At 50.4% G+C, this 22,116-nt stretch overlaps 1 protein-coding gene across 1 annotated transcript in view; it reads right to left on the reverse strand.

Annotated features, from left to right (window-relative positions):
- ash1l (ash1 (absent, small, or homeotic)-like) overlaps positions 1 to 22,116 on the reverse strand; it is a 45,714-nt gene that overhangs the window by 18,274 nt on the left and 5,324 nt on the right. The window contains exons 3-13 of the mRNA XM_083646780.1: positions 16,923 to 21,423; positions 6,926 to 7,655; positions 6,569 to 6,745; positions 6,281 to 6,375; positions 6,008 to 6,081; positions 5,796 to 5,841; positions 4,968 to 5,076; positions 4,541 to 4,747; positions 4,072 to 4,218; positions 1,081 to 1,189; positions 722 to 871 (exon numbers count right to left, since the gene is read on the reverse strand). Coding sequence (XP_083502906.1) covers positions 722 to 871; positions 1,081 to 1,189; positions 4,072 to 4,218; positions 4,541 to 4,747; positions 4,968 to 5,076; positions 5,796 to 5,841; positions 6,008 to 6,081; positions 6,281 to 6,375; positions 6,569 to 6,745; positions 6,926 to 7,655; positions 16,923 to 21,423 — 6,345 coding nt within the window. The remainder of the gene's footprint in view (positions 1 to 721; positions 872 to 1,080; positions 1,190 to 4,071; positions 4,219 to 4,540; positions 4,748 to 4,967; positions 5,077 to 5,795; positions 5,842 to 6,007; positions 6,082 to 6,280; positions 6,376 to 6,568; positions 6,746 to 6,925; positions 7,656 to 16,922; positions 21,424 to 22,116) is intronic.

Raw genomic sequence — 22,116 nt, forward strand, 5'->3', positions numbered from 1 at the left:
TATTATCTAATATTCATATCTTATTATAGTGTCAAGTCCAAATCAAGTGTCACCTGATTGCTAGAAGCCCCCCTCCTCCTCCTCCTGACTTCCTCAGAGTCACCTCTTTTGTTTTCTTATCCTTTATTTATCCTCTATGGAGCCATACAGTGGTGTGACATCACAGACCATAGGGAGACAACCAGGTGTCTCCTGTCTCTGGCTATGGAAGGTGCAGGTGACTATTCTCTGCAGAGAATATATACGGTAGAGAAAACTGTTCTAGGGCAAAGTAATAGCACATTTCAAATCTGAAATTCACTGCTATACCCTTTTAGGAATTTTCAGTTGTGTTTTTAGAAACCTCGTGGCCCATTAAGAGCTCCTTTGAGACAGAGAAACATTCATGCCCTAGATAGACACCACACCTGATACTCTACTAGGCTGTACCAGACTTGCCCCCTACACCCCCCTCCCTCCCCACCAAACCAGACAGATAACAATGTGACTTTCAATGCGAGTCTGCAAACAGATTCTCGTCACTAATGAGGAAAAAATAATAGAGCCTTCTGAACATATTTTTTTATTTCGTTTTCAATCAATTCCTGAAGTTGATTTTCTCCAGAATCTGATTTTTATTTATTTATTTAATAACACATTCACACCCCCTCCTCTTACATAATATAATTTGAGTGACTTGACTAAAGTGGAAGTGAACTAACGCCAACCCTTTTTCACTCACTCTCTTTTTGAGCTGGTGTTTGGACTTGCGCTTCTCCTTGAGTCGACCCAGCCGCCGAGTCCCGCCTGTTTTCCCAGGCAGGCCGTTGATTCGCTGGCTCTTCCCTCCGATGATGCCCCGGCAGCTCTCTGAACCACACTGACACACTTGCTGCACAGCAACACAGGAAGGGGGGCGACAGGAACAAAGAAGTTGGCGCACGTGAACGAAGGTCAAAAGAGCAGCTGCAGTGAGAACATGATCTTGAACATCAAATATCCAAAAACATGGACATTTAAATGGTATTCCAAGGCTATTCTTTGCCAAATCTACAGCTATTACATAGAACGGCGAAGAGAAGATGGCAGTCGGTGCCTCACCTGCTCTTCTGTGTTGAAGGAATGGAAGTTGTAGTCGTAGGTGAGTTCAGTGCCGCTATTCATGTCCTTGAGTGCAAAAAGACCAATCCTGTACACGCCATTCACCGACCTGAGGGGGACAAGTCACAGGACAAAGAGGTCAAAGGTTAACTTTATTATCCCACAAGGTAAGAGAGGGAGGGTGAGTGAGTGAGTGACTGAGTGAGTGATTGACCAGGTGTCCGTATTCTCCCTGTCCTTGACTTCAAACACAATCATTCACGCAGGCTTTCTTCTAGCAACATATATATTTATAGGTATATGTGTGTTTAAACATCCTTGTTACGATGCCACTTAAGGCATTTTAAAATCGAGAGGAAAGGAGTGCCCTGCTTTTCATTTGTTCAATTCACCAACCCCTCAACACCTTCTATGAGGTTCTAACCCCTGATTCTCTCCTGCAAGCGATGCAGAGCTCCAGCTGTTTGCCTTGCTTCTTCTAATAGTAGAGAACAGTATTGCGTTCGCCCCCTCCGCCTCTTGATCATTTATTCTTTCTACAGGGCTAAAAAAAAAAAGCTGCCTCAGCGTATTGTCTTCAGGCACTACAGCTGTATCTAAAGCCCCGGTGCATGTAATCTCTCTCCTGTGACAAGATGGATGACTCGTCATGCTTTGTGCTGAAAATCCTCCATCCTGGCAGAGTCTTTTATTTCAGCCCAGCCTCTCTCCACACACACACACGTGCTCTCACACATAAACACACGTGCTCTCGCACACACACACACACACACACACAAACACAGACCAGTGTCCTAGATTATGGGCTGGTCTACGCTGGGGGGCAGAGGGAGCAGCAGGGAGACAGTGGGGTCTCTATGGTCGTTAGCTGTCTGCGTTCAGATCCTCCTGGGGGTTCAATGGCGGTGACGCATGTTGAATTTCACTGGCAAACCGTCCACGGCTAAACCAAAAACAAAAACAGGTAGGTTTCACGTATGGAAGTCGGCAGCAGGGAGGCCTGCTTCAGCAGACTTCTGGCTGCAGTGGACTTTACCCCTGCTGAGGGTAAAGCGTCCTAAACCGGTCGGCGGTCGGGAAAGCGGTTAATTGTTTCAGCGTGCGGAGGGGAAAGACCTTTAAGCCCGTTTAGCTCTCTTCACTCTGGCAGAGTGTGACGGAGGTGATCTCATCGGGTTACCTCCGCACCGCCACACTAATGAGGGGCGGGGTTTTTACGGGACTTTGTTAAGCGTTTTGGCTTTGACGCTGGAGTGCACACCTGCTCCACCTGCCTCTTCAGGGCCCATTAAGCAAGACACCCGAGCTAAGGCAGCCCGACAGGGACAAAAATAAAAATGTGCACCGTGTGATTAACTGTGAAGAAGCCACACTTTCCGACGTGAATATAACAAAGATGACCTGGCACTGAGCCAACCACCCACACAAACAAACCCACATGCAAACGCACACATACCCACTTTGTAGTAACCTGCCGTAATAGTGGGAGGTCTTGTCTATGTTTGGATGATATCACAACATAAAGATCATTTCTATGCTCAATATCTTTTGACCCCAAGTGTGTTTGCATAATTTATGGTTCTGTTTCATAGTTATACTACTTTTCATTTGACTACTTAGTATACCTCTTAGTACCAAAAGCCCACCTCACCCAAATCATCAGATATGCAAACAGAGAGCAAACTGCACCAGTGAACTGTCTCACTTTCAGGTGGCCCAGTAGTTAATAAGTCAGAGATTGCAGTTTTGGCATATATGAGATCATAATAAAATATCTGTTATTATCCAACAGTTAGTTCCGGCCGAGCAATTTGATTGGACAAGAGGCATTCCAGCCGTGATGATATTTGAGTATAACATCACGGGTGCTTGACTCTCTCTATATCACTTCACTTCACAGCTGTTCTAAATGTAGGCTAAGCTTGATTAGGCTGTGTTCAAACAGCGTTCACACCTAGTAGGGACGACGATATGGATTTGACCTTAATTATGAACGCTGAGCTGAAATTGTCTGTGTTAACCTCAAAGTAGCTAACGCTAGCTTAGCTTAGCTAGCTTGCGGTTGGGAGACTGCAGGCAGCACGTTTACCTGTTGTTGCTTGGCAACTGCTGGTTACCTGGTAGTGCAATCCTGAGGGAACTGTTTTTGTTGGCATCACACTCGAGGTCGTGCTGTTGTACTCTAATATCATCGCGGCTGTGATTATCTTCGGGACTCGGCTACGACCAAATCACAGCCGTGACAATATTACAGTACAATCTTCCAGTCCATTTTCCAAAGTGTATTTACCATAAATAAGCATTAAGAATTCAACAATCCCTCCACAATCAAGCTATAACACTTTCCAATTGACTTTCTCTCTTTAGTAGCAATTGACAACTTAGCTGACACTCTCTGAACTGTCCTAATGCGGTAAACCCCGCCCATCTGGTACTCCCAACAAGTTAAAAAAAAAAGAAAAAGATCTTTTTTTAGATCTTTGCATAAGCTGCCCCACTTTCCTGAACACTTCTCGAGCTCTAATAGCGTTCAAGTGAAACGCAACGTTCCTTCTTTGTCATCATTGTCAAACACTAAGAAATACTTTGTTTTGATTATCTGTCCAAAACATGCTAGTAGCAACTTCTGACACTCCTGCATGAAAAGGCTCACTCAAATCCGGGCTTAAGGTCCTTACACATCGGGAGCGTTTTTTTCGTGCGATTAATTCGCACGTCAATAATATTTTCCGAACCTATATCAGTCAATGCAACCGTGCATACCAATGGCGGAGTTTCACTGAGCGTTTTTCGAACCACGGTCGATTTTTCAGAAATTTGTGTACACATCTGTGGCTGTGATTGACAGGTGGGTCAAAACTCGCATCGCAATTTCGTGCCGTATATTCGCATCGCTCTTGATGTGTAAGGACCTTTAGGTGAGCACCTAAACGCAGCGAGGACATTAGGAGGAGAGACACTGAGAAGAAGCTGTCGTGACATCACACCCACCACTTCTGCATCTCACAGTTGGGCTCACAGCTGTGGTTGATGAAGCGCGCCTCGTTGCCCATCCGGTAGCTGTCGATCACCATGCCGCTGTCCAGGTTCAGACAGTACTGGCCACTGTGGGAGAAGTACTGCTCCATCATACGGCTCCTGAAAGAGAAGGGAGGAAGTGAGAGAGAGAGAGAGAGAGAGAGAGAGAGATTACATGTTTTTAAAGGCTCCTTGGGGCATGAACTATATTTTTCTTCCTCTTCTTTCTGCCCTCTTCTTTCATTATTATGTACGTAAGAATAAAAAGTCGCAAACAGAGAGAGACAGAGGAAGAGAAATATACACGGAAAATGCCAAATCTTCTGACATTGAATTCACACACAAGTTAAGAGACACCTATCAACCAACATGTACTTGCAAATTTTCTACAGGTCACGTGACAGATGCATAGTACTTGGCATGAGCTGGTCATGTGACTCACCTGAACTCATGCTCGCTGACCACCTCTCCCAGGTACTCGATGATGAACTGTCCCGAGCGGAGGGGCTCCTTGGTGCGGATGCCCCAGCCCTTGCCCTCGGCACGGAAGCGCTCCAGGCACTGGACCCACTCGTGCCTCTGGATGTGCTGGTTGTCACACTTCTCCTCACACGGACAGGCGCTGGGAGAGCACTCGGCGAAGCTCATCCTAGCGGGGGGAACGGGGGAATTTAATCAATGTGAATTGAAGCTGTTAATCCACTTTCCCAGAATGTCTGAAGGAACAATAACAGAGCTCTGGCTTTACAAAGGAAAAACTGTTAGCTTAGCCATGCTATCAAAAGTGGAATAAATTAGCCCGTGGAAGCACAAAGCCACTTTTCCATGAGGTGTCGTGGTTTCAGTGTTCGCGTTCCGTGTTCCTGTACCTGTTCAGGCAGTCATCGAGGCAGGCTTTCTCGACGGGTTCCTCGGGTTTCCTGCAGTTACACGTGGTTGTTTCATAACCGGAGAGAGGCTTCACATCCACATAGACGTCTGCGACACAGATTTGAAGGGATTAACATTTTACATTCACAGTTTCAACTTGACAGTCTCACCGAGCATGACTAGCAATGAGTGCATCAGTAGGAATCAGCTGAAATTCCTAGATTGCAAACATTACACACAGCCAATAACAAGGACCGCAAGGGTCAAAGCAACAGCTCCCAGGCAATAGATGTTGACAGATGTTCCTGTGTCTCATGGATTAAAGAGGAAACCACAAATAACATTCTGTCCTGTGAGGTGAGCACCGTCCTTCGGATGAGACGTTAAACCGAGGTCCTCCTGACTCTCTGTGGTCATTAAAGATCCCATCGGCACTCACAAGAGTAGGGGTGTAACCCCGGTGCCCTGAGGGGTGTAACCCCGGTGCCCTGGGGGGTGTAACCCCGGTGCCCTGGGGGGTGTAACCCCGGTGCCCTGGCTAAATTCCCACACAGGCCTTCCTTCAATCATGGCCACCTAATCATCCCTCGTTACTTAATTGGCACATTCAGTCCTCAACTCTCCACCGTGATAGGCTGATGTGTGGTGAGCGTTCTGGCGCAAACTGGCTGCCGTGCGTCACCCAGGTGGGTGCTGCTACACATCGGTGGTGGATGAGTTGAGTTCCCTCCCCTGATATGTGAAGCGCTTTGAGTGTCTTGAAAGGGGCAATATGAATCCAATCAATGATTATGATTATAGATCACTGGACCAATGCCAATACTCACTTGATCTGATCTTTTTATAAAGGGGGACATCGGGCCTCTTATAGAGCTGAAACAAACGAGGAAGAAAACAAAACCATGTGGTTAGCACAGAGAAGACAAATGCTTATGTCTGCTTATTTTGGGCTGTAGCTTTTAAGACGACGCTTCGGTCTTTTTTACTCGGAGCATGGAAAAACACTAAAAACACTTAAGTACTCGACGTGACTGATCACCTGATCGTGTTTCCACATCCACAAGATGTCGTAAGGCAACTGGAAATCAATGCGCTTCTGTCTCAGGTACTTGCCTAAAGAAAAAGGAGAGAAAGGGAAAATCAGGGAGACAAAATAAAACTGGTTTGTAAAAACTCTCAGGGTTCCTGCACATCAAATTGCATCACTTCATCACTAATAAGCCTTTATCCACAACTGACCATATTACCATACCAAATTATCATATTTTGTTGATTTCATAAAAAGATAAAAAATAAAAAAAGTAAGACTCACCAACATGGATAGGAGCAGGAAACAGCCCATATTCATGTTCCCCAGGTATGTATTCCAGCTTCTCTTTCTTCAGCTGCAGAAGCTGACTCCGGGGGCTAGAAGACAGAGTACAAAAATAGTAAAATGTCTATACAGGCAGATTATAAACAGTGTGGACGTGGTGTGTAGTATGTTAGTATCCCAAATCAATATGAATATATCAGTAAACTGTTGTTAAGTGTGATGATGGTGATGATGATGATGGTGCACTTGCTGGCTGAAACAGCAGTTTTTGTTTAAAAGACTCACTCTTCAGTCTTGAACACGTCAGAGTAAAGCCCCGCCTTCTGGAACTTCTTCTTTGGAGCTCTGGCTGCTCTCTTCTCCCGTTGGCTGGTTATGGGCATGGGCGGAGCTTGTTCCCTGGAGACGGTGGTGCCTGGGCGTTCCGGGGAGCAGTGGCCATCTGGCTTGCCTTCCAGTGAGCTAAAAATAGAACCATGACTTGGTTTCTAGTGATGATTGGACTTGATAAATGCTCCTATATATACTCCTGCTAAAATAAAGTTGAGTACGTGCTGCAGAACCTTTAGAAGTAATCCCACACTTAGACCTCTTATAGGTATAAAGGTGAACGTGTGATTTTATAGTGAAAAATGTGCTTACCCACGAAAGAGGTGGAGCTCTTCCTGGGTGAGCCAGCCTCGTCCGCCCCCAGCTCTGGGTCTCATCTCCAGGTTGCCCAGGTTCTCCTCTCTGTCTGGCAGTCGTTCCTCAGGCCCTTCTGCCTCCCCGTCCTCGTCGTCTTCCTCCTCCTCCTCCTCCTCGTCCTCCTCCTCTTCCCCATCTCTGTCCCAGTGCTTCCTTTTGGGGCCCCTCCTTCGCTGGCCCTGGACCACCGACTCGATGGCGTCCGTCACAGTGTCCCCCTCCCACCCCCGGCCCCCTGGCCCTCCTCCTCCCCCCCTATCTCCCCCTCTGTCCCTGTGCCTGCTGCTCTGTGTCACCTCCACCACGGGGGGAGGCGGCGAGGGCGGCGGGGAAGGCAACGGGTGCTTCCTGGGGCGCCCGGGGCCCCTCTTCTTCACCACGTTGTTTCCCGTGCGAGCCTGTCTCTGCAGCTTCTTGGCGCGCAGGATCTTGTTGACGTGGTGCAGGCTGTGTTTGGGAAGCTGCGCCCGGTGGGAATGGTGAGGCGGGGAGGCGTCCAGGCAACAGTCCGGGGAGGGGGAAAGGCGGGCGGAGGAGGGGGCAGGGCCGTGGGAGTGGAACAGAGACGGTTGCGGATGGTGTTGTTGCTGCTGCTGCTGCTGCTGCCGGTGGTGGTGCAGCAGCAGCCCCTCGGGCCCCTCGGCAGTCGGGAGGGCACCACCTCGCGTCTGGATACCCGACGCCCCTAGGCAAGGGAAATACAAATGGCATAGGGAGAGAATTATTATTAACAATATAATAATTATCGCGCTGCAGACGTAGTAGTTCAGAGAGACAAAACACCATCATTTTCAAAATCATTCTTGATTATGTGTTGTGTGGTGCATTAGGACAATGCAGACAGCTGCTGCCAATCACAGAGAAGTATGTTGACTTTCAAATAATTTCCTGTAATTGTTATTTTCCTGTTCCTGGCACTATGTCCTATGTGGCAAACAAAATAAATCATTTTTACATCACCCATCATCATTTGACCTAGGTCTATTAAAGTAAGATGAATGAATGCAATATATTTTCATGTCAACATTGCGCTCTATAATAAAATATTGCAGCACTGATGTTTGTTGATTCGTGACAGCGTACAATTTGTATCTGTAAAAAATATATCAGAATGAAGGAAACCACCATCAAGCCATCTGGAGGGCGGCAGTCACATTTTCTTCACAGTTGAAGTGGCCTAATTACACAACATAGCATCAAAGAAGACCACATTAAACTCACCAACCGTTTCTTCAGCTTCCTACTAATAAGAAGCTGCCGCTGGTAGCGTTCAATGGTAGCTGAAGCTGCTAGAAGACTTTGCTCCATCACTTGATAACATCTCTTCACCGTTCTTCATGTTCCCTCAATGCGTCCCTCATCCTCTCTTTCCTTTCAACTCGTCAGGTCCTGCTCCTCTTTCCCATGATCCTTCCCCTCATCTCCACCAATCATCACTTCAGTTACTAACCTTTGGCTTCACCTGCTTCTTTTTTACTTCACAACTCTTCACCACCCATCTCTCTGACTCTCTCAATCTCCACACACTCGCCGTTTCCCCCCAATTTTCTCCGATCCTCCCCTCCCTTCCTTTGACCTCACATGACTCTCTGCAATACTCTCTCCAGTCACATAAAGTTAGGGCTGGCATGGATCAGAAAACCCACGGATCGGATCGCGTGACGGATTTTGAGCCACGGATCACGGATTTTTCGGATCAGCAAAGAAAAAAAAATCTCTGATTTTTTTCTCTCAAAATTAGATTTTCGATTCGATTTTTTAATACTATTATACTTCTCTAACCATTTGTTGCCCTGCACAGCTCAAAAAGCATCTCATAAGTGACACAATTTATGCTTTTACTCTGAAGGCAGAACAACCCAACATCCTGTTTCAGCGTGGCGCTGCTATGCCTAACTTGCTGGCTGTTACTTGCTAACCTGCAGTCACTTGACACGGGTGGTATAAACCGGGTGAGTCTGGAAACATAACGTTGATGCTACGTTAAGCTACTCGGTGGCCCCACGTGTTGTTTTGTTGTTATGTGTCCTAAAGGCTTCACCGTCCGGTGATAATGTGTTCGTGAAACGTGTGCGCGTGTGTGTGTGTGTTGTGGCTCTCGTTATCTTGTGCAGCCCGCAACACGCTGCTCGCATTCCTGTGCTTTTTCAGAGGTGTTGAAATAAGTTTGTTGTGATGCTGTCTTTAGTAGCCACTAGCCACAGCCTTCAGAGAGACTTTACAGCGGGGAGAAGGGTTGAGGAAGCTCACTTGTGCTTGCCATGATGATGCCTGTCTGTGTCTGGCTGCGCTGCAGGCGTTCTCATACACTAACGTTAAACGTTAAATGAAACGAAAGGAAGGGGGGGATGGGTCCGCGGACCATGGATGTTTTCCGAACCGCGTTCCGAACCGCGGGGGCTGATCCGTACGGGTCACGGATTATCCGTGATCCGTGCCAGCCCTACATAAAGTCCTCCTCTATTCTCTCCTGTTGCATCGCTGGCGTTTCTCTTCTCACCCCTCTCACCTTCCCCTTCCTACATTATTACCCTCTTCTTCACTTTCCCTTTGTCATCCTTGACTTTCTCCCTCTCCCCTCGGCCGGCACGGGAAAACTCTCGCTCCGTCTCTCCATCGCTGCTTCTCTCTCTTCTTCCCTCGTTCGCTCTGGTCTTGTGTGACATCCCCCACCTCCCCTCCTCTTTTCTTCACTCTCTCTCCAATCGGGTTCCTCTCCCCTCTTCCCCTCATCTTCATTTCGCATTCGCCTTTCTCACCCTACCCTCACCCCTTGTTTAACTTACGAGATTCTCAGAGTAAAAACACGTTTGTGTGTTCTGTCGGAGTCATCGGAAAAACGAGATTCCGAGAGGGAAAATTCAGTCGGCAACTGTGTGAAGATGTTGGTACACGAGTTGCCGACTTGACGTCATATATGCAGAAAACATGGCGGACGAGAGTGGATGTTTTGTTGACGGTTGTGTAATTGGTGTATTTTGCATCACCTATTTGCTCACATGCCATTGTCATGTCGTGTAATATCTAATATGGTATTACCGTTAGCTGTTGTCCTCGTAGAGCGACCTAGAGTAGTTAGAAAATCTATCTATTACGTGATGACGTCCATGTTTTGGCGCTGGTTGCTATGGTTTCCATATTCCCATCATTCCGACACTACAAGCACATGAACACCCAGACGTCGGAAGAACGACTGGCCGACTCGGAAAATCGAACAATCCGAGCAGCACATGAATGCGCAGTTATTCCTGGACCCATTTGCTCGTTTCTTCACTCATTCACACCCAGCCTTTTGCGCTACTCCTCGTCCATGGCCTCCCTACAGCCCCTTCAAACATCACATCCTCGTCCATGGCCTCCCCTACAGCCCCTTCAAACATCACATCCTCGCCCATGGCCTCCCTACAGCCCCTTCAAACATCACATCCTCCTCCATGGCCTCCCTACAGCCCCTTCAAACATCACATCCTCCTCCATGGCCTCCCCCTACAGCCCCTTCAAACATCACATCCTCTTCCATGGCCTCCCTACAGCCCCTTCAAACATCACATCCTCTTCCATGGCCTCCCCCTACAGCCCCTTCAAACATCACATCCTCCTCCATGGCCTCCCCCTACAGCCCCTTCAAACATCACATCCTCTTCCATGGCCTCCCCCTACAACCCCTTCAAACATCACATTATGCTCTTGACTCTTTGCATCAGTCTCCATCCTTGCTCTTCCCTTTACCCTGTGCATCTCTCCTCTTCAGCCACTGCAGAGTGTATGCCAGTCCCCTTGCTTAGCCTCCTCTACAGTACGTCCTTCGCAGTGCAGTCTGTGACTGCTGGATGACCCGCTGTCCAAAGCTCTAATCATGGATTACATTTGCTTGGTACCACACTGCCTCCAAAGGGACCTTGGTTACAGTTCCCTTTCTCAAGCGCGCACACACACACACACACACACACACACACACACACACACACACGCACGCACGCACGCGCGCACACACACACACACACATTAGATAATACTCACATGCAAAGACACAAACTGCTGCACTGTGCTCAGTTGTAAACATCGGTCTCAGTCAATGGGAGCCGCCATGATGAAGCAAGATGGTTTGCTGAGGCGCTCTGTCTGAGCTCAGCGATATTAGACCAGGCCAGGGGCTGCTGTGTGTGCAGACAGACAGGACTAAGCCTGACACTGTGGGTACAGGACTAAGCCTACACTGTGGGTACAGGACTAAGCCTACACTGTGGGTACAGGACTAAGCCTGACACTGTGGGTACAGGACTAAGCCTGACACTGTGGGTACAGGACTAAGCCTTACACTGTGGGTACAGGACTAAGCCTGACACTGTGGGTACAGGACTAAGCCTGACACTGTGGGTACAGGACTAAGCCTGACACTGTGGGTACAGGACTAAGCCTGGCACTGTGGGTACAGGACTAAGCCTTACACTGTGGGGGTACAGGACTAAGCCTTACACTGTGTGTACAGGACTAAGCCTTACACTGTGGGGGTACAGGACTAAGCCTTACACTGTGTGTACAGGACTAAGCCTGACACTGTGGGTACAGGACTAAGCCTGACACTGTGGGTACAGGACTAAGCCTTACACTGTGGGGGTACAGGACTAAGCCTTACACCAGGGGTGGGCAACTATTTTTCATGGGGGGCCACATGAGAAACCCAGGTTGTTGCCGGGGGCCGAACAAATATTGTCATGCCGTAACCCATGGATTGGCAACTTTGATGATAGAGAGGGCCACAAAAAAATGTCCTCCCTACCAGATTTTGCTGAGGGCTGAACGGCGCCAGCACGAAAGATTTGGGGCATTTGAACCCAGGTTTAGAGGAATAACTCATTTTAAATTAACAATTGTGATGTCATTATTCAGTCTTAACCACCGATATTTGATCCTTTTCCTCACTCACTCCTATGTCACCACCTGCTCTCCCTGCAGGGCTTGAAATTAACTTTTTTCACCACCTGCCAATATGGCTGCTAGATTTTAAAGTTACCAGCCAATTAGAATTTCCACTAGCCGAAATGTTTTTCTTGAAATAAACCAGAATATGAGTGGGTTAATTTAAGCATAAGCATAAGTATCAGTAAGTGGCCCGGGATTCTCAAAGCCTGTGTTGAGGGTCACACAAGAAAAAAAATGCACTCTTGAAGCTAAATAAATCCAAAACCAACAAGTTAATTATTAAAATTTCTACTTCAATGTAGAACAGTCATTTCTTACACATGAGATTACTTTTAGCCTTTTAGTCATAAATATTATTGAAAGATATTCCATATTTCAGACTGAAATGCTATAACAGAAGAGTATTGCCCAGAATGACATGAACATTTGGACACTTATTCAGCGGGTATATTGCATGTTGCGTTCAAGTGCACTGTAAAAAAAAATATATATATATATATTTTTTTTGCAATTCCATCGCGGGCCACACAGGGGGCGCCCGTATGTTGCCCATGTTTGCCTTACACTGTGTGTACAGGACTAAGCCTGACACTGTGGGTACAGGACTAAGCCTGACACTGTGGGTACAGGACTAAGCCTTACACTGTGTGTACAGGACTAAGCCTGACACTGTGGGTACAGGACTAAGCCTGACACTGTGGGTACAGGACTAAGCCTGACACTGTGGGTACAGGACTAAGCCTGACACTGTGGGTACAGGACTAAGCCTTACACTGTGAGTACAGGACTAAGCCTGACACTGTGGGTACAGGACTAAGCCTGACACTGTGGGTACAGGACTAAGCCTGACACTGTGGGTACAGGACTAAGCCTTACACTGTGGGTACAGGACTAAGACTTACACTGTGGGGGTACAGGACTAAGCCTTACACTGTGAGTACAGGACTAAGCCTGACACTGTGTGTACAGGACTAAGCCTTACACTGTGGGTACAGGACTAAGCCTTACACTGTGAGTACAGGACTACGCCTTACACTGTGGGTACAGGACTAAGCCTGACACTGTGTGTACAGGACTAAGACTTACATTGTGGGTACAGGACTAAGCCTGCCACTGTGGGTACAGGACTAAGCCTTACACTGTGTGTACAGGACTAAGACTTACACTGTGGGGGTACAGGACTAAGCCTGACACTGTGGGTACAGGACTAAGACTTACACTGTGGGGGTACAGGACTAAGACTGACACTGTGGGTACAGGACTAAGACTTACACTGTGGGTACAGGACTAAGCCTTACACTGTGGGTACAGGACTAAGCCTGACACTGTGGGTACAGGACTAAGCCTTACACTGTGGGTACAGGACTAAGCCTGACACTGTGGGTACAGGACTAAGCCTGACACTGTGGGTACAGGACTAAGCCTTACACTGTGTGTACAGGACTAAGCCTTACACTGTGTGTACAGGACTAAGCCTTACACTGTGTGTACAGGACTAAGCCTGACACTGTGTGTACAGGACTAAGCCTGACACTGTGTGTACAGGACTAAGCCTGACACTGTGTGTACAGGACTAAGCCTGACACTGTGGGTACAGGACTAAGCCTTACACTGTGGGGGTACAGGACTAAGCCTTACACCAGGGGTGGGCAACTATTTTTCATGGGGGGCCACATGAGAAACCCAGGTTGTTGCCGGGGGCCGAACAAATATTGTCATGCCGTAACCCATGGATTGGCAACTTTGATGATAGAGAGGGCCACAAAAAAATGTCCTCCCTACCAGATTTTGCTGAGGGCTGAACGGCGCCAGCACGAAAGATTTGGGGCATTTGAAGCCAGGTTTAGAGGAATAACTCATTTTAAATTAACAATTGTGATGTCATTATTCAGTCTTAACCACCGATATTTGATCCTTTTCCTCACTCACTCCTATGTCACCACCTGCTCTCCCTGCAGGGCTTGAAATTAACTTTTTTCACCACCTGCCAATATGGCTGCTAGATTTTAAAGTTACCAGCCAATTAGAATTTCCACTAGCCGAAATGTTTTTCTTGAAATAAACCAGAATATGAGTGGGTTAATTTAAGCATAAGCATAAGTATCAGTAAGTGGCCCGGGATTCTCAAAGCCTGTGTTGAGGGTCACACAAGAAAAAAAATGCACTCTTGAAGCTAAATAAATCCAAAACCAACAAGTTAATTATTTAAATTTCTACTTCAATGTAGAACAGTCATTTCTTACACATGAGATTACTTTTAGCCTTTTAGTCATAAATATTATTGAAAGATATTCCATATTTCAGACTGAAATGCTATAACAGAAGAGTATTGCCCAGAATGACATGAACATTTGGACACTTATTCAGCGGGTATATTGCATGTTGCGTTCAAGTGCACTGTAAAAAAAAATATATATATATATATATTTTTTTTGCAATTCCATCGCGGGCCACACAGGGGGCGCCCGTATGTTGCCCATGTTTGCCTTACACTGTGTGTACAGGACTAAGCCTGACACTGTGGGTACAGGACTAAGCCTTACACTGTGAGTACAGGACTAAGCCTGACACTGTGGGTACAGGACTAAGCCTGACACTGTGGGTACAGGACTAAGCCTTACACTGTGGGTACAGGACTAAGACTTACACTGTGGGGGTACAGGACTAAGCCTTACACTGTGAGTACAGGACTAAGCCTGACACTGTGTGTACAGGACTAAGCCTTACACTGTGGGTACAGGACTAAGCCTTACACTGTGAGTACAGGACTACGCCTTACACTGTGGGTACAGGACTAAGCCTGACACTGTGTGTACAGGACTAAGACTTACATTGTGGGTACAGGACTAAGCCTGCCACTGTGGGTACAGGACTAAGCCTTACACTGTGTGTACAGGACTAAGACTTACACTGTGGGTACAGGACTAAGACTTACACTGTGGGGGTACAGGACTAAGCCTGACACTGTGGGTACAGGACTAAGACTTACACTGTGGGGGTACAGGACTAAGACTGACACTGTGGGTACAGGACTAAGACTTACACTGTGGGTACAGGACTAAGCCTTACACTTTGGGGGTGCAGGACTAAGCCTTACACTTTGGGGGTAGAGGACTAAGCCTGACACTGTGGGTACAGGACTAAGCCTGACACTGTGGGTACAAGACTAAAGGTCCTTACACTGGCCCCCATTCAAAACACCCCTGCCTTACACTGTGGGTACAGGACTAAGACTTACACTGTGGGGGTACAGGACTAAGCCTGACACTGTGGGTACAGGACTAAGCCTGACACTGTGGGTACAGGACTAAAGGTCCTTACACTGTGGGTACAGGACTAAGCCTTACACTGTGGGTACAGGACTAAGCCTTACACTTTGGGGGTGCAGGACTAAGCCTTACACTTTGGGGGTACAGGACTAAGCCTGACACTGTGGGTACAGGACTAAGCCTTACACTGTGGGTACAGGACTAAGCCTGACACTGTGGGTACAGGACTAAAGGTCCTTACACTGGCCCCCATTCAAAACACCCCTGCCTTACACTGTGGGTACAGGACTAAGCCTTACACTGTGGGTACAGGACTAAGCCTTACACTGTGGGTACAGGACTAAGCCTCACACTGTGGGTACAGGACTAAGCCTTACACTGTGTGTACAGGACTAAGCCTTACACTGTGTGTACAGGACTAAGCCTTACACTGTGGGTACAGGACTAAGCCTTACACTGTGTGTACAGGACTAAGCCTTACACTGTGTGTACAGGACTAAGCCTGACACTGTGTGTACAGGACTAAGCCTGACACTGTGTGTACAGGACTAAGCCTGACACTGTGTGTACAGGACTAAGCCTGACACTGTGTGTACAGGACTAAGCCTGACACTGTGTGTACAGGACTAAGCCTGACACTGTGTGTACAGGACTAAGCCTGACACTGTGTGTACAGGACTAAGCCTGACACTGTGTGTACAGGACTAAGCCTTACACTGTGGGCTTTGGAGGGAAACGTCTCCCAAATATAGCCTGTTAACAAAATACTCCACCCCTAGATTCACAGCACGATGAGCACTCTTGTGGAAATGTAATATCCACCGTGGCCCAACTGAACAGTGACATCTACACTCACATTGGAACCACTTTTAAGTTATTACGTGGGCTTTTGCTGCCAAGCCCTTCATCACTAGTAAGGGCTAGCAAAATGTCAGAGACAGTGGCGGCACAGGGCCTGGCATTGTGTCTATTCAGGGGATTTTGAAAGGAAAACGGGGGAGTCCACTCCCACTTGAGTATTTGTCTTTGCTCGGGCAGTGGGACAGCTGCCTGAGAGGGCTGCACACATGCAAAGAAGAGAACGTTCTAGAGCAGCGTTTGATCTAAGGACAGCTGAGGTACGTGCGGTTCCAGAGGCGGCAGTCTCTTAACCACGACACCCTCTGTGGGTTTACGAACTCTGAAGGATTTTCAAGAAGACACACAAGCTTCACTGAGCAGAGCTGCTTCTCGGCCATATGGCCCCGTCTCCAAAAGGGGTTCTAGTCCTGGAATCACTGCAGCCACTAATTGAATTGCGCGCTGTGCCGGTTCCACCACAGTCGTGCCAAAGCCGTAAAGCTCCTCAGACATCAGCCAATCACGTTCAACCACATGATTCTTGAGGCAAGAGAAACAGAACTATTTTGGGAAAATGGATTTGGTGCACAATTGACTCCAATAACCTTCAACAATGTCAAATTCAATTCGGGTCGAAAAGATTTTCTGTGAAGAATAGCCTATCAAATTCCAAAGCTTATTGGACTGCATGAATCACAGGGGGATTCAGCGCTCTGAAAGGAAGTTCCAAGAACAAATTCATGCAAATAGCCTGCCTACTACTCTGTGTTATTGGTTACTATAAATAAGAGACCTGGACAGCTTTTTTTCTTTATATTAAATGAACTATGCAGCCTGCAGTTTCTCAATGGATGCTCTGCTGTAGCCGGCCGATTATACAGGCCCCTTTGTAACCCAAACCCTGGGTATGGCTGACTCACCCGTCTCTCTCCTCTCTGCTGACGTGGAGCGCTCCTTCCTCAGTGTCCGGTCCATGCGGGAAAAGCTGGAGCTCTCTGCGGCTCCCCCGGCCTTCCTGCCCCTGCCGCCCCCCCTCAGGGAGTTGCGGGTCAGCGCGGAGGCAAACAGATTGGTGTGGTTTGTAGCATCCTGGCCTCCAGGCTCTAGATCCTCCAGGGGCGTGAGGGGCTCCTCGTCCTCGCTGTCCGAACAGCCCGCCGGCTCTTCGGCCCGTCCGTCTGAGAAGGCGCCCTGGGTCCCGGGCGGTGCGGCTGCTTGGCTCCGGGACAGCTTAGCGTAGTCCGCCTCAGAGCTGCCCATCCTGAACCAGGACTCCACCGGGTGGTGTCCTTTTGTGCTGCTGCTGCTGCTGCCGCCGCCCAGCGTTAGCCGGGAGGGCCCCAGGCACGACATGGAGCTGCTGTCCTTGCGCTTGTACCTCTCGGCGGAAGAGGACGAGGACGAGGAGGGGGAGTTGGCTGTGGTGGCGGCGGCGGAGGCTGCCTGCTTGGCGGCAGGAGGGGCGCTGCTGGAGGAGGAGTCTCGTCCAAAGCGGCAACGCTGTAACGACTCGGCCATCCCCGCGCCGCTGGCTCGCTCGCCTCTCCCCGACGCCCCGCCGCCGCCGCTGTCGGGAATCCCCGCGGCGGCCCGGCTCCCTGCTGCTCCTCCTCCTCCTGCTCTTGCCGCTTCCTCCCCGTCCTCCTCGCCGCAGCGCTCGCGGTGTTTGTGTCTGTGTTTGTGTTTATGGTGCCAGTTGAAGGAGAGCTCGGAGGACATGGGCGGGTAGAGGACAGGCGACCTGCCTCCGCCCAGGTACTCTTGCCTCAGCAGCTTATGCTTTTTCTTGTGGAATTTGGAGGGGTTGAGCAGCAGGTGGGAGGGGTGGTGGTGGTGCATGTAGGACGGGGGAGGGGGAGGGGGGAACGACGCCGAGTGGTGAGAGTGGTGGGACGCGGCGGCGTGCGGCGACTGGTGGTGCGGGTGGGGGTACAGGGCGCTCGCCGGAGGGTAGCCTCTGTAGTAGCTCAACCCCAGGGGCCCGGAGGAGTACGGAAGGCTGTAGGAGGGGTGATAGAACCCGCCGCTGGAGAGAGGGAACCCAAGCCCGGGTACAAAGGGAACCTCGGACATGGACTCCCTCAGTTTGGGAGGCCGCCCCCGCTTCTTCTTCATGTCTGGCTTACGAACGTAGTGCAGCGGGTCACAGGGGTACGCAGCAGGATGAGGGGAGTAGTAGCCACTAAAGTTAATCCTGAAGATGGTGGGCAGGAGGTCCCTGGGGAGATAATGGTGCGGTGGGGGGCCACCTGTGCCTCCTATACCTCCACTGGCCCTGCTCCCCACTCCTGGCACTCTGCCTGTCCCCGCTGCCATGCCTATGCTGCCTACGCTGCCCAGCCGGTGCCCCGTGGTGCGGTGCGCTATCCGAATCTCGCTCAGCCTCACCACGATCTCGTCCAGCTCGGCCAGGAAGTCCGGGTCCTGCCGCCGGGCGCGCAGCTGCAAGTACTTCTTCTTGCGCTTTCGCTTCTGTCTCTTTAGCTTATCGTAGCCGGGGCAGCCGTGGCTCCGGCGCTTGCACTTGTGCTTGTGTTTCTCTTTGTGTCCCAATAGCGAGGAGGCGGGCGCCGCCGGGTGAGGCCTTCGCGGGTCAGGCGACGACCTCGCCCCGAGGGGTGACGGAGAGGGGGAGGGATGCTCCAGAAGTACAGAGGACGAGTGTCGCCGCCGGCCTCTGGAGTTAAGCCCCACCCCCGGTCCCATGGCCGAGCTCATGACCCCTGGCATCAATAACCCGCCGCCCATCCCGGGCGGCATGGCCATTGCGCCCAAAGCACCCGCCCCTCCGGCCTTCTCGCCGCGGTCAGAGGTGCTGTTGTTGTCTGTTCCTATGCCACTGTCACTGGGCACCGTCTCCTCACTGTGCGACTCGCTGACCGGCGAAGGGGTGGCTTCTTTCAGCTCGTTGAGGGGCGCCGGCGAGGTGGGATGTAGCGGCCTGGGAGGGGAGAGCTTATGGTAATGGTAGTGCTGTCTGTAATGGTGGTGGTGGTGATGGTAGCCGCGGCAGGATTTCTTCTGGGAGGCTGCCGTGGCCGCGGCGGACAACGAGGAGCCGAGCCCTAGGATGCGCGGATTGGGGGCCGAAAAGGTGGGCGGAGGGAAGGGGAACGAGTGGTGGCTGTGATGGGGGTGAGAGTGGTAGTGGGAATGAGCCGCAAAGTGCACTGAGCCTGGCTCCACAAAGCTAGCATCACTGATGGGACTGTGGCCTCCGCTGGACTGGGAGAGGGAGGGGGAGGGGAAGACCTCCGACGAGGAGAGCTGGTGCTGCTGCGACTGGGACTGGTGGTGATGGAGAGGGGAAGTGGTGTTTGGGGACAGGAAGGTTTCCGGCGGTGGCGTTTGAGCTTTGGAAGTGGAACCGCTCACTTTTGGTTTTCGGCCTCTCCTCTTTCCCATGTATATTGTGCCTTTTTTACTGACGTTGATTTGTGGCCCTAGTTTGCCCACGAAGGAAGCAGCCAGGTTGGATAGTGACTGTTTTGCAGCCTCCACAGAGCCAGCCACAGCACTGGTGGTGCCTCGAGGGGGCTCTTCTGTTCTTGGGCACAACAGGATTTGACTGAGGATACGCTTGCGTTTCACACTCTTCATCTTATTGATCTTGCCTATGATGGTCCTCATGATGAGCTGCCCGTTTCCTTTGCTGCGGAATCGTCCCGCGTCCCCCGCCTCAGGAGCCAGCGTGGGAGGCTGACCCTCCTGCGGCAAGGTGGGGGGAAGGCGCTTAGGACGTCCCCGTTTTCTAGGCATCGGTTTAGGGGGGTTCAGGTCCACCTCTGGATGAAGAACAGGGGGGTCCTGCTCTTCTTTGGATTTGAGTAATGATGAGAAGACCTTGGAAGGGGCCAATTTGTTACTAGGTCGCCCGCGAGCGGGCGCGTCGAGCCTTGGCATTTTCGACTTCGGCCTCCCCCTTTTCCTAGGCTGGGGTGGGAAGAGTTGTGACACTGAGTTTTGTGGCACAGGATTTGGTCTGACCTTGTTTGGGTTGGGAGGCCTGCCCACGGGTCTTTTGACCGGCGGGGGTGTATCCAGGCTCGACGATAAAGGCATGATGGTTTTGCTCTGGTCAAAGGGACTGCCCGGGCCTGCTCTTTGAGTCTGGTTCTTGTTCACAACACGGGTCCAACGGGGTTTCCTACCCCGGCGTTTTTTCAGGGGTTTGCTGTCCTGCTCTGCGGGAGAGTCCGGCGATGAATCGGGAGAATCGTCTCTAAGAGGCATCGGCGAGCTGTCTCCATCAGTGGGATCTGGCGGTGAAGGTGCCCTTTGTCTCACAGGCTCAGGGGGGCTGCTGGTCCGACCGGGGCGGCTACTGTCTGGGTTTGGACTGCGTTTACTCGGGCTGGAGCTCTTCCCCCTCTCCACTCGGAGAGACTGATTACCAGCGCCCTTGTCCTTCCCGTCTGGCTTTCCTATTCCCGATGGAGGAGGGCACTTGGTTAAGTCTCTGGGGCTGTCCCCGTCCTGTTCCCTCTCGCTCGCACTGCTGTCCTCTGCCAGGGAAGGGCTCTCTCGCGCGTGGTGCCCTTGCGAGGGAGCAGGGGAGCCCGGGTGACTCGCTGAACTCCCGGCCCTGTGCTCGGCCGAGGCGGCGGACGAGGAAGAGGATGAAATGACACGAGAGGGCGAAGATGTGGTGTGCGGCGGGCAGTGAGCGTGACGCGACTGTGATTTAGTATTGTTACTGTTGCTGTTGTCGTTGATGCTGTCCTTTGACATGGTTGTCAGGCGGCTGTTGCCATAGGTGAGTGCAGGGCTGTTGCTGCGACTGCTGCTGTTGCTATTGTTAATGTTGTTGCTGCTGCTACTAGACTTGCCAGTCCCATCGGTGTCCTCTTTCCTCGGCGGTGTCGACGTGGACGACCTGTCCATAACATTGTCTTTGTTCCGAGAGCCATAAGGCCGGCCAGGTGGTCGTGACACGGGGGGAGGCGGAGCGAGGTGGACCACCCTTGAATATGTATTCCGATTGGCCATAGCCCTGTCCCGTTGTTTGGCGGTGGGGGCCATGAAGCCTGAGTTGGGGAGGGCAGGGGAGGGGGCAATCTTTGTGGGTTTGTTCAGCTTGGGGGTCTTTGACGGCGGGCAGGTCGCTATGAGTTGAGCTAGCTTCTCGGTGACTGTGGGCGCTCCCCAACTTTGAACGACCCTGTCCTTGTCCCTCCCTTGACTTTCAGTGCTGCTGAAGGTGAATTGAGGAGGTTTGACCCCTTCAAAGCCGGGCTCTTTTGATGCAGGTACTGGTGGAGAAGGTGAAGATGTCCGGGGGTTGGATTGTGGAGTGGGCGTTTTCTTGCCAGAGGGGTGTGTTTTGCTGTCTGGTGAATGGCGGTGAAGGGCTCTCTCAGACGCGGCGGCTGTTTTCCCGTCTGGCTTTGTGTCCGACTTGCAGGCCATCTTTGGTGGACCCTGTAAAAAACAAAAAGAGAGAACAATGTGAAAACCCATAGTGAGTGCACTGATTTAAGAAGGATCATGAAATGCGCTGTTCAATGTCCAAGGGAAATGATCATCGATACAGCCCATTCAATGTCATATCTAAACACTAAAGTTGTGTACTAAAGACATCAGTTCGAGATCTCACATGTGGCTCAAGACGAGGCGGCGAAGCAAAAACGATTAATTAGCAGCGGGTTTTAGACGTACGAGCCAAACTAACGCGAGTTCTCTTTATCCCCACCCTGTGCAAATTGCAGTTCATTGATAAGATTTTCTGTCCACTGCTGCTTCCCAGGCGTGCCCAGGGGGAAAGCTCCTCTCCTCTCCACTCAATAACACTTATCAGGGTCAGATTGGGGACAGCGAGGGAGAGCTGGAGAGAGGGGTCATGCAGGGGAGGGGGAGGGGGAGGGGGAGGAGAGGACATGGCCGGGCAGACAGAGGATAGACGACACAGACGGGAGAAAGATGGGAGGAGGCAGTGAGTGATGGATAGAGACAGGCCAGCAGAGAACACAAAGAAATCAAAAGAACACATTTACGCGCTGGTCTTTATCTGTGCAATAACATGGTGATGACGAGGGTAACCATGCTGTGGAACACTGCATTACCAATGACTGACTGATAACATTTCAATGTGGTGATGAAAGAGGGTGTAGGAGT

Source organism: Poromitra crassiceps (genome assembly GCF_964638095.1).
Source record: "Poromitra crassiceps genome assembly, chromosome: 11".
NCBI lineage: Eukaryota > Metazoa > Chordata > Actinopteri > Beryciformes > Melamphaidae > Poromitra > Poromitra crassiceps.